The 17,848-nt window shown below is 34.0% G+C and overlaps 2 protein-coding genes across 2 annotated transcripts; both read right to left on the bottom strand.

Moving 5' to 3' along the window:
- Nucleotides 1-1,053: 1,053 nt before the first annotated feature.
- On the bottom strand, nt 1,054-1,980 carry LOC308265761 (olfactory receptor 8K5; the record flags this gene model as incomplete). The annotated part of the gene is made up of 1 exon (XM_080699621.1): nt 1,054-1,980. One exon carries the CDS (start codon nt 1,978-1,980, stop codon nt 1,054-1,056), a length of 927 nt encoding a protein of 308 aa, XP_080555747.1.
- A 10,527-nt stretch (nt 1,981-12,507) lies between these two features.
- On the bottom strand, nt 12,508-13,449 carry LOC308265416 (olfactory receptor 8K5-like; the record flags this gene model as incomplete). The annotated part of the gene is made up of 1 exon (XM_080699110.1): nt 12,508-13,449. One exon carries the CDS (start codon nt 13,447-13,449, stop codon nt 12,508-12,510), a length of 942 nt encoding a protein of 313 aa, XP_080555236.1.
- Nucleotides 13,450-17,848: the final 4,399 nt, after the last annotated feature.

The raw sequence follows: 17,848 nt of genomic DNA, 5'->3' as shown, positions 1-17,848 counted from the left end.
CTGTAACTTCCTTTTAATCTTTCTGATTATTACTCTGATCTTTTCTTTCCCATTTGGGACAATCTTAGGATAAACTTTCCTTCATACAAAATGCGTTCTTATTCTCACAAGATTTCCTTTCTTTATAACCACCAATACTTCATACCTGCACATTTATTATTCTGACATATCCATCTTTTTAGCCAGGTGGTGCCTCCCTGTCTCAGGCAGCACATGTACTAGGTGCAAATGTCAAGATTCTTCCTACCCTTCGGCTCTATTGTATGGGGCAGCATTGGCTGCTCATCAGCTTGGCTGCTTTGAAGTCACACACAAAGTTTATCTTCTCTATATCTAGGCTGGATCACAAGGAGAGGAGATAAGTAGAGGCACCAGTTGCCTCCCTTGCAAGTTTTTGGGGCTAATGGCTTCAGTTGACTCTTAAGGCTTTTACTATAGGTTAATGATTAGAATGAAGGTCAAAGAAAGGAATTCTGCATTTGTAATTGCTGCAGCTTGAATGCTACCACAGCACCTAAATTCTGACTAGATTTTATTACAGCTTGGAGCAAAGCTGAGGGCATTTAAAGTAATATGTTTTAATTTTTTACATCACCGGAGCAATTCGTGTGGAAAGTTAAAAGAATCATTAAACAAAAGGACAATAGCTATTAAAGAATATCTAAGAGCAAGGAGTACTCTGGCCAGAGATAATGCTCCCTCGGGGCTGCTTTCGTTAAGCATTGCCACATCATGTACACAGCTTCATGCACACAGACGGGGAGGAAGATGATGCGGTGGCAAAGTGTAGCAAGAAAACTATAGCTAATCATCAAATTTCATGCTGGAAATTTATTGAGGGGGAGATTTCATATATTCATTAAAAAATAAAGAAGAAAAAGTAGCTGTCTGAGATGATCTTCTTTATGGCCCTGATTATATTTTTCACTTCATTATGCCTATGTCTACATAGGGTATTTCTTAAACATTAAAAATAAACAATATAAACTGGCATTTTTCTTCCCTATTATTTATTATGACAGCATTCCATATTAAATTTAAGTAAAAAAGCTATCATTGATACTTAAAGACCCTGTGGAAGGCATTCTTCACCTCTGTGTTCCGTAAGCTGTAGATCAGGGGGTTGAGCATGGGGATCACTAATGTGTAAAACACAGAGGCTATTTTATCTGTCTCAAAGGAGTGAGCAGATTTGGGCTGCAAGTACATAAAAAATAGGGACCCGTAGAACACAACCACTGCTGTCAGATGAGAACCACAGGTGGAGAAAGCTTTTTTTCTGCCTTCTGCAGAATGCATTCTACATATGGCTATCAGAATCAGCAGGTAAGAAACTAGGATTATCAGGAGGGAGGAGATCATATTAAGTGCTGAAAATAATATGATCAGCAATTCTATTTCCTGTGCATTTGAGCACAGCATAGGTAACAAAGGGACATCATCACAGTAGAAATGGCTGATGACATTAGAGCCACAGAAGGTCAAAGTAAAAATCTTAATAGTGAACAGCAGAGCCTGGAATGTGCTGTAGAGGTAAGGAATGCCCACCAGCACGTGGCAAAGTCTCTGAGACATGACGACATTGTAGAGCAGAGGGTTGCAGATGGCCACATAGCGGTCGTAGGCCATGGAGGACAGGATGAAAAATTCACTGATAATGAACATAAGGAAAAAAGCCAACTGTGTGGCACACGCATAATAGGAAATAGTATTTTGATTGACAACAAAATTGGCCATCATCTTGGGACAAATGACAGTGGAATTACCCAGATCAATGAAAGCCAGGTGTCTGATGAAAAAGTACATGGGCGTGTGTAGGCGGGAGTCTAGCTTGGTCAAAATGATCATGCCCAGGTTGCCCACCACTGTGACTGTGTAGATGAGAAAGAAGACCCCGAAGAGGGGAAGCTGCAGCTCGGGCCGCTGTGTGACTCCCATCAGAATAAACTCGGTAAACACCGTTATGTTTCGCTGGTCCATTTACTGCAGTTATCCCTCCTGAGAAAAAAAGAGACGAGTTATAAAGTTCCGTGTCATATAATCTAAAAAATATGTAATAGTTGTGACTGACTAATTTTCTTCATAATGGGGCATAGAAAAAATAATTTTCATATCTGATTTTGAAACTAAAATAAAAAATAAGAAATGTTCTATTCCCCAAGGGAGTATTTTCTCATGAACAATATACATTGATATATCATTGATTAAAATCTAAATGATACCCACAATATCTGGAGTGTATCCACTTCTATGTAAATAAAAATATGTTAATATAAAATATTAAATTTGATTTCATCTATACAATTTTTCACAGTTTTTCTTTAGGGTAATTTTATTTCATTTTTGGTCTGAGACTTCTTGGTGGAATCTAGATATTATTAAAGAGGCAGAGGTAGGATGGAGCTAATGATTATTAATTTTCAGGGTCCTTTATTTGCATGTCTGAGTCCTGAATGAAGCCTTTAAAATTGTCACAAAACATTTTTTTGCATGATCAATTAAACCTACGTTTTGTTTCATCACACTTAAATTCATATAGGTGGTGAATTGGTGGGTTTGCAAGCACTTGTGGAGGTACAGATAATTTTTGGTTGATTTATACAGTGTACATTTCAAAATCGGTGGTATTTGTCAGTTAAATCTCTTCTAAGAGGCTCAAAAGCTCATTTATATCTGAAATTTTATAATTAAATATATGTTCTTCAAATGTTTTATGATGTTTATGATCATTAGTTGATATTTTCAAAATATTTTCATTTCTTCATTTATTTGTAAATATTCCAACTTCTCTACAAATTTTATGAAAAATCTCTACTTCGTATAACGTTCTCAATAAAAAGAATTGGGTTAATTTTCATAGAAACATATCAATATTCAGAGACTTTTACTATATAATTTTACATACATCTTCCCTCTTATATAACATTATATAAATGACTATAAGGTTTAAATCTTTTGAGCATTTTTGCATCAGACTTTAGCATCATTTTGTTTTTCCAACTGTACAATAGAGCGCAGAGTTAGATATGGCAGTACAGTCTCTTTATTTGACAAGTTGACACAGGAACTCAGAAAAACAAAGTGGAGTTGCATATATAATGGATTTACTTTAGCCTGAACCACCTGCAACTCCCTTCCTACAGATGTAGTGTATCCTCAGTGAAAGCCTGTATCTTTACAAACATTATTTTCAAATGAAGGTGTGGTTGGAGTTCAAACTATTCAGGCATAAAATGCAGGGCATAATGATCATTGTTACATTATGCTGATGTAATGTAACATCAGTGTTAACCTGCACAACAATCAGAGATAAAATCCTGGGAGCCCAACACAAGGTGCCGCCGTCCTACAGTTTGGAGTCATCTCTAGCCTAGAACCGCCTTATAGCATAGTCTAGGGATCTGACAGTGTTTATGTATCTGCCTTTCTGATATAGGGGATGGGGATGAAAGAAAGAAGCAAACTTGAATGTTTTTTTATCTCGTAGAATCCATTGTGTTTCTTCTCTAAGTCTCCCTCTCTATTCTATTCATCTTCCACAAATTGTATATTTTTGAAAATTTCAAATTAAATGTGTGGTTTTTAAGACATAGTTACCATTTGTGTGTTGCTATAAAATGAGAAGTATATTGAAGAAATCAAAGGGATTCAGAATTTTAGGATCAAATTTATACTCTTCAATGGCTTGCTAAGAATTCCACTGCTGAGTAAGTCTACCTCTTCAGTTATTCCCTCCTTCTGAACATGTCTAGATTATTTCACCTTTTCTATTATCTTCCCTTAGTACTTGATAACTACTTTGTTTTCAGCTTTAATGAGTTATAATGAAAAAAAAATTGTATATATTTAAAGCGAATAGTTTGATGTATGACATCCTTATTCAATGTGACATAAATATGCTGACTACAGCACTATTCACAATAGACAAGAAATGGGGACAAGCTAAACATTCTAGGAATTCATTGACTGAAGAATGGGTGAATAAAATATGAGCTATATATGAATAATACATGCATATAAACATTACCAAAAGGAAAAAATCCTGACATTGTAAACAATAGAAGTGAAACTGAAGGATATTACATAAAGTAAAATCAACCAGATGCAGAAAAATTCACTGCGGAATCTCACTTACATGGGGATGTTAAAAATGTCAAGCAAATAGAACCTGACAGTAGAATGGAGGTTGCTAGGGGATAGAGATTGAGGGACATGGTCAGATGTCGGTTAAAAGATATAAAACTGTTAAGGGCTCATGTATATAAAAGAATATTTGATCTTCTGAGACTCTTAAGGTATACATTTTAAACATCTGTATTTAGGTTCTGGAAAATAGAAAAAATATTACAAAAGAATAAAAGAGTGACTAATTCTTCAAACTTTAGACTTGGTGATATCTGTAAAAAAAAAGTACTAGGGGGTGTGTATAAATGTAAAACTCTTAAAAGTCTCTATATTTATTTGCAAGTCTACTCAATTGGTTTTTAGTTATAATTCTTAAAAAATAAAAGAGGTATGAACAACTCAGTAGGAAAATACAATCAGCCAAAACTTTTGCAAGTTATACATTATCTTCCATAAAAAGTATTTGATGTTTACAAAATATTGAATAGGAAATATTTTAAAATATCACTTTCAAATATTCTATCACATATATTCATACTATATAATATTCATTGTTAGCAAACTTTCTACTATCTACACTGATATCTACTATTTATCTGAGAATAAAATAAAATAGGGTATTCTGCATTCTTTCTGCAAATCATAACCTTCATATATTCTAATGTGTAAGATCAGTGATGAAATTCTGAGGTACTTCTTACTTTTCTTTTTTCACAACCCTAACAAAATAGATCAAGGACATACATTTAATTAATAGCATTTAATGCCTTAAAACACCATACAACTCCAGAGAACCCGAGTGAACAAAAGATGCACTGAATTGTTGCAGTGTACCTGAAGAAATCAGCTTCCAGTTAGCATGCAAGTGTCAGTAATCACAATGCAGAAGCCGTAGAAGTTACCTCCACCTAGGTGGTCATCAAAGTCAAAGTCAACCGTCATCCACTTACCTTTCAGGAAGAATCAAATGCTCATACTCCAGGCCACCCTTACTTTTCCTTCAAGTGGGAAGAATTTATGGGTTTCCTCTCACTTTGTGAATTCCCTGAGGTAGGAGCATGTATTTTATTTGGATTAGGATGTCTAAATCATCTGAGAGACTTAGATCATCGCCTTGAATTTTCCTGCTAATTGTCAGAGACACCCAACATATTCCCCAAGGAGAAGAGTAGGGACGACTCAAGGATATGGAAAAAACAAAAAAAAGGATCTGTATACTCTTATGGGGACCTTAGATTTTACAGATTTTAATTTATTTGCTTATTCAGCATCACGTAATAAACAGTAGAACACATTTGATAATAGTTTTGTACCAGAAAAACTAGAACACTTCTAGTCATTACATAATTGCAGATGACATTATTGTTGTTACTTAGAAATTTTTATTTTATTTTTCAGATAAAAATATACTATAGTTATGAGTCCCAAAATGTATTATTTAACCCACACTTGTATGTAAGATATTATCCTTACATTTAAAAGACACAAAGATTATATTTTTCCCAAAGTCATATAATAACTAAAATATTTGAAATGAGAACATCAGCGCTCGTTGATATATTCACCTGTTATTCTATATCTTATATCTATACTGATTATTGAAATGCAATGTATTAAAATGACTTCCAAACTATATATATATATAGTGAGCAGAAATAAGACTCCTTTTGGATAATATTTAATAACATCTTATCAAGGATAAAATCTACAATCATTTCTACATGTAAAAGAATTCACAAAAATTTGCATACAAAGGAACAAGGTTGTAAACCGCACCAGTTAGTCTCTAAGAATATCTCATTTATGCCCGTGATTAATTCCTAAAATAATGATAGAAAACAATTTTAGCATCAAAAACTATTTTTTTAATTTTATTTTCTCACACCCTAGCCACATCCATTCTAAGTAAATTTCCTCATATCTAATTTCCCCAAATAACATTTATCCACCATCAGGCTCTAATCTGTTTCTATGCTTACTTCTGTCTGTTCATTTTTAAAATTTGTATTGATTATTTGTAATTATGCATAATAGCGAGGTTCAACATGCATGCACACAGTTCTTTAATATTTCCCCAAATAGCCTGCCTCACTCTTCACGCTTCCCTTCCAGAAGGAGTCAATGAGGTTGGCATGGCATGATTTGAACTGTTTCCTTCTTGCATATAATCACACAATACCTACTTTTGAGGGGGTTTTTTGCCTTTCAGTTAGCAAACTTATTCACCTAAGTGGTTTTTTTGCTGTGTAATATTACTTTGCATAAATATACAATTCTTCAAACATTTGTATGTGTGTGTGTTTGTAATGGACCCCAAAGATCTTTTACCTCTCCCCTTTTATTTTGTTTTTTATTTTTTTTTTCTTCAATTTTTGTTGGTACTAGGGGTGGAACTCAGGGGCTTTCTACCTCTGGGCTATACTCCCAGACCTACTTTATATTTTATTTGGAAACAGGGTCTCACTAAGTTGCTGAGAGCCTAAGTAAATGAGGCTGGCTTCAAACCTGCGCGATCCTCCTGTCTCAGCCTCTCAAGCACGGGGATTACATGCACCACCACACCCCACAACTTCACCCGTTTTAAAAACTGGAAATGGGGTCCTGCTAGGTAGCTGAGAGACTCCTATTGCTAAAGATGGTCTCAAATCTACAATCCTTCTGTATTAGCCTCCCAGGTACTGGAAATATAGGCATGTACCACTATGCCCAACTAAGCATTCTCTTATTAGTAGATATGTGAGTTTGGGGGTTATTGTGAAAGTCTGTTTTGACTTCCATAGTTATTTCTTTGACATGAGACCCTGAAGTGTGTGTGTGTGTGTGTGTGTGTGTGTGTGTGTGTGTGCGCGCGCGCGCGCGCGTGTATATGTGTGCTATCACTAGGGGTGGCAGGAAACTGTCTACCATCCAAGACTTCCACATAGACAAAATAGATTTGGATGCAGGTGGATTGAAGAGCCCAGAAAGCTACTGAACCCTCCTAAGGCTCAACCTCCCTTCCCAAATCCCCTTCCAATAACCTCCTGTCTCTCTCCTCATTTATCTGAAGTCCCTTTTGTTCCATATTTCCTCTCTAGCTTCACATGAATATGAAAGAAAACTTTATCCTTTCTGAAACTGGCTGTCTCACTTAGCATGATATTCTGTAGGCCCATCCATTTTCTTGCAAAGGTCATAGTTTTGTGTTTCTCTACAGCTAAGTAAATTTCCACCATATGCATATGCCACAGTGCATTAACCCATTCATTTACTGATAGACACCTGGACTGTTTACATAATTTAACTATTGTGAATCGTGCTGCTCTAAACATGAATATGCATGTATCATAGTATTCTGCAATCATTTTTTGGAAATTCAGCTACCCCAGCTGTCAATCAATAAATGAATGGGTATTTATATTTCCTTACCTCCTCACCAGCATTTGTTATTTGAAATTTTGACTTGCATTTCCCTGATTGACAATGATGTTGAATATTTTAAAATATTTATTGACCATTTATATTTTTTCTCTTTTAAAGTGTCTATTCAGTTTAATTATCCATTTATTTTTATAGTGCCAAGTTGTTCCTTTGTGTATCCTTATTAGTCCATCAGAGCGGCAGATGGTTAAAATCTTCCCTCTAATTTCTTTAGGCTCTCTTTTCAGATTCTTGATTTGTTTCTTTTGCTGAGCAGAAGCTTTTAAATGTAATGCCATTCCATTTGTTGATTCTCATTTTTTCCCCTGAGCTTTGCAGGTCTTATTAAGGAATGAAATTTTTACCATGCCTATATGTGGGAGAGTTGGTCCTATGCCTTTTTCTATTTATTTTCCTCTTAAAAGAATTTATCTGCCCATTTAAAAATTAGTTTAAGAGAAAATGTACATGGTTTGACACAGATTGAAAACTATTTTGTGGATGATGATGCAAATATCATTTGACATTTTACCCTATTGCAGGCTACTAGAAAATGCCTTATAGTGTTATATGATTAAGGGCCACTCTGAATTGGGCAGATTTTTGCAGAGAATATGTAATTCTGTTTTTATGGCTGTACTTTGCAATTATTTCTTAGTTTTTCTGTGGTTGTCTTTGTTATAAATAATAAGGTCTTATTCCTAATGTCAGAAAAATGTGGGCTTTATGTAGTATTTCTGTCTTGTGGTCTCAACTAGTGTGTTTCTTCCAAATAAACATTGCCCATTTTTTCAGAAAAAAATCTTATTTTAAGCAAGATAGAGTTTTGTTTTTTCAGATAATTTATTGCATTCAGCTTATATGTCTTGTGGATTCATGTTGGCCTTCATTAATTTAAGTAAATTATTCCCTGTGGTGTGAGTTCATCTGTCTTCTACTCTCATTTTTTTCTTTCTTCCTTTCTCTCTCTCTCTCTCTCGCTCTCTCTCGCTCTCTCGCTCTCTCTCTCTCGCTCTCTTTCCTTCTCTTCCTCTCTTTTTGTAGTGCTGAGAATTGAGCCCAGGAATATTCTACCTCTGAGCTGTACCCCCAACCCGATTTTTTATTCTTTACATTGAAACAGGGTCTCACTAAGTTGCAGAAGGCCTCACTAAGTAGTTAAGGCTGTCCTCAAACCCAGATCCTCCTGTCTCAGACTTCCAACTACTGGGATTACAAGCATGCACCACCACACCTGGCTTCTACTCTTTTTGAATATCTCAGATTTTAACAAATTCATGACTACAAATTGCCAAAATGTGAACATATCCAAACTCTATATAAATTGGTATTTTCCATCACACAGCTCCTTAGAATGTTTCCTCTCATTTGTCTCATAGGTTTGCCTTATGAAGTTTCACTATAATCTGTGTGGTGTAAGGACATCCAACTCAAACGGGCTCCACGCTGCTTTCTTAATCACTTTCTTTGCTTCCACTCCAGTTCTTAACTCCATTTACTCCAGGAACAATCTTGCTGATTATTTTTAACCTTAATGTCACAATTCTGAGTGCATGATATGCTGCCTTGCAATTAAAATAAGTTCTATATTTAACTACATATTTGCCTTTACCTGTGAGTAGTAGACTTTCATATATTTTCATGTTACTTATTAGTAGTCTTTTATTTCACCTTGAATAATTCTCTTTACAGTTTCTATAAAGCAGTTCTAGTGGTGATGAACCTCTTCATTCTTTTTTGTTGGGAAATCTTTATTTTCCCCTCATTTTTTGCAATTAATCAATTAATGGACAAATACACACATATATTTATAGAGTGTGATATAATGAACATTTTAACAATATCAATTCATCCAATCAATGAGCACAGGATAGGTTTATATTTACTCATGTTTTCTTCAATTTCTTTGACTGTCATTTTAGTGTTCAGTGTATAGCTCTTTCACAATCATGTGCCTCCATACCTGGTTGCCTTTATTCTTTTTAAAACTTGTTTTATTAATACACTGCAATTATACATAATGAAAAGTTTCAATATGATAAAAACATACATACACACCACTCTTGATGCATTTCCCTCCACATCCCCCCTAATCTTTTTTCTCCCTCCCACACATGTCAGTGAAATGGGCAGTAATACACTTACATATTACTCTTGTATAATTTGAGCTGTTTCCTTCTTCATGCTTCTTCTTTCTCTAAGTTCCTCTCCCAAACCCCTTCACTACCGTACAGTTCTGTCTCTGTATTATTCAAAGTCCCTTATGTTTCCTATTTTTTCCTGTAGCTTCTACGTATGAGAGAAAACATATAACTCTTGACTTTCTGAAGCTGGCTAATCTTACTTAGCATAATATTCTCTTGTTCCATCCATTTGTCTTCAAATGAGAAAATTTTATTCTTCTTTATGGTTGAGTAGGATTCCACTATGTATGTATATACCTGATTCATTACCCATTTATTTGTTGTATAACTGGTTTGGTTTCATTAATTGACTATTATAAAATGTATTGCTATAAACATGGGTATACATGTATCACTGTAAACATACACACATATATATATATATATATATATATATATATATATATATATATATATATAGTCACTATAGTAGTCTGACTTTAATTCTTTTGGAATGATACCAAGGAATGGTATAACTGGGTCATATCCTGGTTCCTTTCCTAGTTTTCTAAGAAACCTCTAAACCTATCTCTATTGTAGTTGCTTTTTTTTTTATCCTGAAGACAAAAAACCTTTCTCTTTCTGAATTAACCTTGGTTTATTAAAATTATTGTTCTAAGACAAAAAATGTCAAAGATTTGTTTTCTTATTCTAGAACAATGGCTCCAGCATATTTCCATTTTTAGTTTCTAATTCAAACAAATTGATGAAATAAAAGCAAACAATCCATGACTAATAGATTTGACAACTGTATGTTGTGTTTAAATATGTAAGCCTTTTTTATGTAAGAATACGGAATATGCCATCTGTTTTGACCAAAATAGGGGGTAAACTTTGGAAAATTACAGTCTTCAGAAGTGACTGTTTATATACTTTTTATTTATTTTGGTGGTACTAGGGATAAAACCCAGGGGCATTCTACCTCCAAGCTACACCCCCAGTCCTATTTTTCATTCTTTATTTTGAAACAGGGTCTCACTAAGGTGCAGAGGGCCTCCCTAAGTAGCTGAGGATGGCCTTGAACCTGTGATCCTCCTGTCTCAGTCTCCCAAATGCTGGGATGACAAGCGTGCACCACCATGCCTGACTACATCCCCAGACCTATTTTTTAAAATTATTATTTAGAAACAGGCTCGCTAACTTGCTGAGACTGGACTCAAACCTCGGTGCCTCTGTTTTCAGCCTCCCAAGTATTAGAATTACAGGTATGTGCCACAACACCTGGCTCAGAACTTTTTGTCTTTTAATTTTGACAGTTTGATTATAATGTGTTTTTGAGAACTCTTTCTAATTCCACATTTAATTGGAGATCTCTAACCTCAGTGTACCTATATTTAAGACCAAACAGGCCTAACAGGCATATATAGAACCTTTTGTCCAACAGAAGCGGAATATATATTCTTCTCCAGTACACAAGGAAGATTCTCCAGATCTGATCAAATAGAAGAACACAAAACAATTATTTACAAGTTTAAGGAGATTAATTTAATAAAATTCTGAGTGTGTATGTTCATGTATGTGTGCATGTGTGTGTGTGTGTGTGTGTGTGTGTGTGTGTGTGTGTGTTTTATCCAGGGGTATTCGAACACCTAACTATACCTTCATTCGCCTTTTGAATTTTGAAAGAGGATATTAATAAGTAACTACCATACACTGGCTTCAAATCAGCCTTCATTCTTTCTCAACCTGCAAAGAACTGGGATTACATAGTTTTTTTTTTTAACAAATAAGTAATCCAAATTGAAAAAGTCTTAGGTAGACTAAGAAGAAATGATTCAAATATATAAAATATTAACTGAATGTGGAGATATTTAAATAGATGGCTCAATTATAAAAAACTAAAGGGATTAGTCTGAACAAGTATGTATCAATAAATTAGAAAAACAAAAGTATATGAATAAGTTCTGAGAAATATGCCATCTAATAGGATTAGTTTAATAACTACAAGTCTTTTTTTGGGGGGCAGGTCTGGAGATGGAACCCAGAGGCATTTGACCTCCGAGCTACATCCACTGCCCTAATTTTTATTCTTTATTTTGAAACAGGGTCTCACTGAGTTGCAGAGGGCTTCACTAAGTAGCTGAGGCTGATCAGAAACCGCGATCCTCCTGTCTCAGCCTCCCGATTGCTAGGATTCCAAGCGTGCACCACCAGGCCCAACTACAAGCCTTAACTGACAAATTAAGAAAAAATTTGAGTAGTAATTGAAAACCTACAATCAGAGAAAAGGCCAGGCCAAGATTGATCTACAAGTGAATTCTACGACTCATTCAAATAATTAATATCAAAATCTCTCTCCCAAAATAAGAGGGACTATTTATAAATACTTATGAGGTCAACATCACCTTGACACACACATGTGGAATATATGAAATCACATGCACATGAAATAAATACATATATTAATCAACTGAGACAGAGAGTATTACTACAGTTGATATGATATGGAAGAGTGCAGGTCAAAGGAGATGAAGTGGCAGTTTGATAGAATAAAAAATATAGAGATTTAATGTACAGCATGAGAGCTACAACTGATAATATTAAATTGTTTCTGACAATTTTCTAGTTTTTTTCAGGTAGTTTTAACACACATGAGCACACATACCCATACCCACACATCACTCACAAACACAGTCAAGAAATTTTAAAAAATATACAAAGGAAGATATGAGGTTATGAATGTATTAATCAACTCTGACTATCAAAAATCATGTTGCTCATTTTAAATACAAAAATAGAAAAATATTATAAAATTACAGTATCCTTCATAGTTTATTTTGACAACATTCCATAGGGAATATTAAGTAAAAAGCTTGCAGTGATTCTTAAAGACCCTGTGGAGGGCATTTTTTACCTCTTTGTTCCTTAAGCTGTAGATCAAGGGATTGAGCATGGGTATTACTAATGTATAAAACACAGAGGCTATCTTATCTGTATCAAAGGAGTCAGCAGATTTGGGATGCACGTATATAAAGAGGAGAGACCCATAGAACACAACCACCACTGTCAGATGAGAACCACATGTAGAGAAAGCTTTCTTCCTGCCTTCTGCAGAATGCATTCTACATATGGCAACCAGAATCAGCATGTAAGATATCAGGACTACCAGGAGGGAGGAGATCAAATTAAATGCTGAAAATAGTATGATCAGCAATTGTATTTCCCGTGCATTTGAGCACAGCATAGGTATCAAAGGGACATCATCACAGTAGAAATGGCTGATGACATTAGAGCCACAGAAGGTCAAAGTGAAAATCTTAATAGTGAACAGCAGAGCCTGGAATGTGCTGTAGAGATAAGGAATGCCCACCAGCACGTGGCAAAGTCTCTGAGACATGACGACATTGTAGAGCAGAGGGTTGCAGATGGCCACATAGCGGTCGTAGGCCATGGAGGACAGGATGAAGAGTTCACTGATGATGAACAAGATGAAGCAAGCCAGTTGCAGGGCGCACGCATAATAAGAAATGGTATTTTGATCGACAACAAAATTGACCAGCATCTTGGGGCAAATGGCAGTGGAGTTGCCCAGATCAATGAAAGCCAGGTGTCTGATAAAAAAGTACATGGGCGTGTGTAGGCGGGAGTCCAGCTTGGTCAAAATGATCATGCCCAGGTTGCCCACCACTGTGACTGTGTAGATGAGGAAGAAGACCCCGAAGAGGGGAAGCTGCAGCTCAGGCCGCTGTGTGACTCCCATCAGAATGAACTCAGCTGGAACCGTTATGTTCTGCTGGCCCATTTGCTCCTATTAAATGTCTTCTGAGAAGACAACAGAGGGGTTGTTATAAATTATTATATGGTGTCAACTGAACAATATGTATATAGGATATGTGACTGATTTGCAAATTTTCTCCATAATAGGATACTGAAAAGTAATTTTCAAATCTGATTTTCAGACTAAAATAAAAACAGAATATTTTCTTTCTAAAAAGAAAAGATATTTATAGGAGCCATACATCGTTGTGATATGGATTAAATTCTAGAAACAAACAGAAAAATTTGACACATATCTATTTAAAACAAAATCATATATATATATATATATATATATATATATATATATATATATTAGACTTTATTTCATCTGCATAAAAGTATCCCATTTCAGTAAACTTCCATTTTTTTTCTTGTGGAAAAGGTTTCTTGTGGAATATTGATACTATTAAAGAGTGAGGCAGAGATAAGATGAAAGTCAGGATTTTTCAGTTTCAGAGTGTCTTCTTTGTACTTCTAAATCTTGGTTGAAGCCTTAAAATTCACTAATAAAGTACCATGTTTTTATTAAATTTCAAAATGTAACATATTTTGAGCATGTCATATTAATCCTACTTTTATGCTAATTTGCACTACACTCTTTAGCTAACATTAGGGCACACCGATGGGCATGCAGACACTTGTGGTGGGCAACTAAGCATAGGTTGGATTAATAATACCTTATTAGATGTTTACTCTGCATATTTATATTTTTCAAAATCAGCGGCATTTGTCATTAAAAATATCTGTTATCATGTAGAAATGTCTTCTAAGAATAGTTGTCTACAATTGTATAAATTTTATGATGTTTGAGATTTTTAGTTGAGGATGATTTTTCATGCTGTAAAAATATTCAAAATATGTCAACTTGCATATATGATTTTGTTTCTCTTTTGTGAAGGACACTTCTCTGTAATGTAAGGTATTAAACCAAAAATCTGTATCTGCTGAAACATACTAATAATCAGATTCTTTCATTCATATTTTATGTGTTTTCCTCTAAATGTAATATGCTAGAGATGATTTCCTGAGTCTATAAGTATTTAAAGTTATTTGGACACATGTCATTTGAGCATCTGTCATTGTCAATGTATTTCTGTAATTGTACCATGAAGTATTTAACTTGCATAACTCTATCATTTTGAGTATTTCAGTGACAAATACTCTCCTTTTATTTAATAGGCTTATACAAGAAGTCAGAAGAACAAGGTTGTGCACCAAAAATAGTGAAACTACCGAATCTACCTGGATTCCCATCTTAAACATTTAGTTTCTCCTCAAGGGAAAAAATGTTACTTTATAAACATGATTTTCAGTTGGAGGAATAATTAGAGATCAAAATATTAAATCACATAAAATTCAAAATAGAATTATTATAATGTCCTGGCATGCCAGTGTCTACCTTTTCTATTATCACTTAGAAATTTCTGGAAGCCCATCATAAGATGTGATTTTTTTCCAGTTTGGAGACTGGAGCAACCATGGGCCAGTGGACAGCAATTCTTGTAATCTGGCAATTATTATTTTCACATGTTGGTTTTTGTCTGCCTGAACTAGAGAAAAGGTCAAGGCAAATGAGCAAAAACCATGACTCTTAAGCAAATTTCAACCCTTTTATATAACCTGAGAAAGGTATTTAATGCTCCTGAATTGAGTCCAACTCTTTCTGTTCTATTCTCTTCCCACAAATTATAACCTGTTTACAAAAAGTTAATTTAAATGTGTAGCTTTTTAAGATCTGATACTATTAAGTTTCACTGTAAATTTTCACTGTAAATTTGGGAAGCCACTGAATTGAGCAAAAAATTCAGAATCCTAAGACCAGCATTAGTTACAATTTTGACATCTTTAATGCTTTGCTCAGAATATTTTTAGTGCTTTGCCTGCCTCTCCCTTTTCAGTGAAATAATTATGTTCCCTACTGTATTATTCACAATTGATACAATATGAAAAATAAACATTCTAAGTAAACATTAAATGATGAATGGATAAATAAATCCTGAGAGGGATAGCTAGGTAGGCATCATACATACATATGAATATTATTAAGTAATGTCAAAAAGGGAATCTTGCCACTGGTAAAAAAAAATGAGTAAAACCAGAGAATATTATACAAATTTAAATAATTCAGATACAGAAAAAATATAGCATGATCTCACATGTGTACTGGAAAGTAGTCAAGCTAATAGAAGCAGATAGTAGGCTGGTGATTGCCAGGATATAGAGATTGAAGGAAATGGTGAGATGCTGGTCAAAGAATATGAATTGCCCATCTTTCTTGTATATAAAACTGTTCTCAGAATCTTAATGTATAGGTTTCAAATACCTATGTTAGGATATAACTAGCAGAATGTATTACTACAAAAGGATGCAAAGAAATGAGTGATTTTTCAAACTTTAGACATGATGCTCTCTGTAATGAAGTATTGAGGGTTTCTCTATAATTCCGTAACTCCCAAGTCATTCTATTTATCTACCATTCTAGTCGGTTTTTAGCACTCATTCTTAAAAGAAAATTTTAAAAGATGATAAGCAACCCAGTAGAAAGCAAAGTCTGAAATTCTGAATGTTATACATGTGTTTTCTTTAAATAAAATATATTTGATATTTGTAAAATACTCTACTTGGAAATAACTAAAATATTATTTCTCAAATATTGCATTGATTATATATATATACGCATATATATATTCTAGATAATATCACTTGTTATTAATTCTTGCATAAGATTTACACTAAAATATACTTTTTGTTTAAAAATCAAATGGAACAGTTGTTTCTAGAAATTATGTTATTGTATTCTCTTAGGTGATAAAATCTTTGAGGTATTTCTTGCTTCTCTTGCACTCTCTCACACAAAATGTGTCAAGGGCATCCACTGATGCATAACGTTTGATGCTCTAAAATACCATATAACTTTAAGGCGTCACAGTTAACAAAAGATGCATGGGAGTTTTGTGGTGCATTTGGAGTTGTGGCTATCAGTTACCATAGAGTGTCTGCAATCAGAAGCCAGGGGTCATGTGAAATTAGTTATATCGAGGTGATCAGGAAAATCAAGGACAGTTATTGTTACTCACCTTTAAGAAAGAATCAAGTTTTCAAATCTCTAATTACTCTTACTTCTTAGGTAGGATGATTTTATAATTTCCCTCTATTTTTTCCCAATGGAAGTAACATGCAACTTCTTTGCATTATTATACCTAAATCACTTGAGAGACTTAGAAATTGTCTGGAATTTTCTAATTGGGACACACTACATATTCCCCAGTGAGAAAAGCACAGACAACAGAAGAAAGAGGAAAACAACACAAATTATCTGTACACCCCCTTGGAGACCTACAGATTTTAAAGATCTTCCTTCATTCAGTTAAAAAAAGCATCAACTATAAAGTAACAATAGAAAATACTTTGGCATCTGCTTTATCCTAGGAAAACAGAACACTTCCAAAGTTGTAATTGTAGATGACAGTATTCTTAAACACATAACATTTTATTTTACATTATATTTCTAAAAAGTACACATCAATTATTAGGCTATTTTTCTTTAACCCATAGTTATGAATTAAATTTAGGAGGGATCAATCTTATATATTGCACATATTTGTATAATTGATAACAAAAATATTTGAAATTGGAGCCTTTTCCCTACATGAGTATAATTACCTGTTTGTTCTTTTATACAACAAACGCATATGATTATTCTAGTGCACTATGATAATACAATGACAACAGCTTATGTATTTCGTGAGCAAATGTAAGACTTACTTTGATTAATGTCCAGTACCACTTAATCAAGAATAAAATATTCTCTGACCTCCATATGTATGAGCATTTATAAAACTATCTAAAATTGTACATGGATCTAAATTGCATACACTAAAAAAGAATTTGCTGGTATTGTTGAATAACCTCCTATGGATCTTAGATTAGAGATAATAATAATCAATATTAGAAGAACACGTCAGTAGGCTAATGAAAAAAAAACTGTAAGCTTTCCAAACATATAGCATTACCAATACCTGAGATGTATGAAGTTCTTATTTTTTCCACATCCTTGACAATATTGTATATAGAACATTTTCTTATTTTTTAAAGTGGAAATGGCAGGTGTCACGAGTAGTACCTTTTTGTGGTTTGCGTTTTTATTGAACTGATAACTAGTGATAATTATACAATTTCATATGTTTTGTTATTCATTTATAAACTTTTATGAAGTATATAAAGTTTTGCCAACTTTTAAATTGGCAATGTTTCTTTTTACGGCTTGAAACTTTTACATGCGTTGTAAATAAAATTAGGTTTTTTTCTTTTAGTTTTTTTAAGTTAGCTTTTATTCAGATTTTCTTCAATAAGGTTTCTTGTTTTGACTTTCATTTTTATAT

The sequence above is a fragment of the Muscardinus avellanarius genome (genome assembly GCF_963383645.1).
Source record: "Muscardinus avellanarius genome assembly, chromosome: 1".
In the NCBI taxonomy this organism is placed as follows: Eukaryota; Metazoa; Chordata; class Mammalia; order Rodentia; family Gliridae; genus Muscardinus; species Muscardinus avellanarius.
The sequence above is the reverse complement of the archived record's forward strand: the minus strand, read 5'-3'. Positions and strand labels throughout refer to the sequence as shown.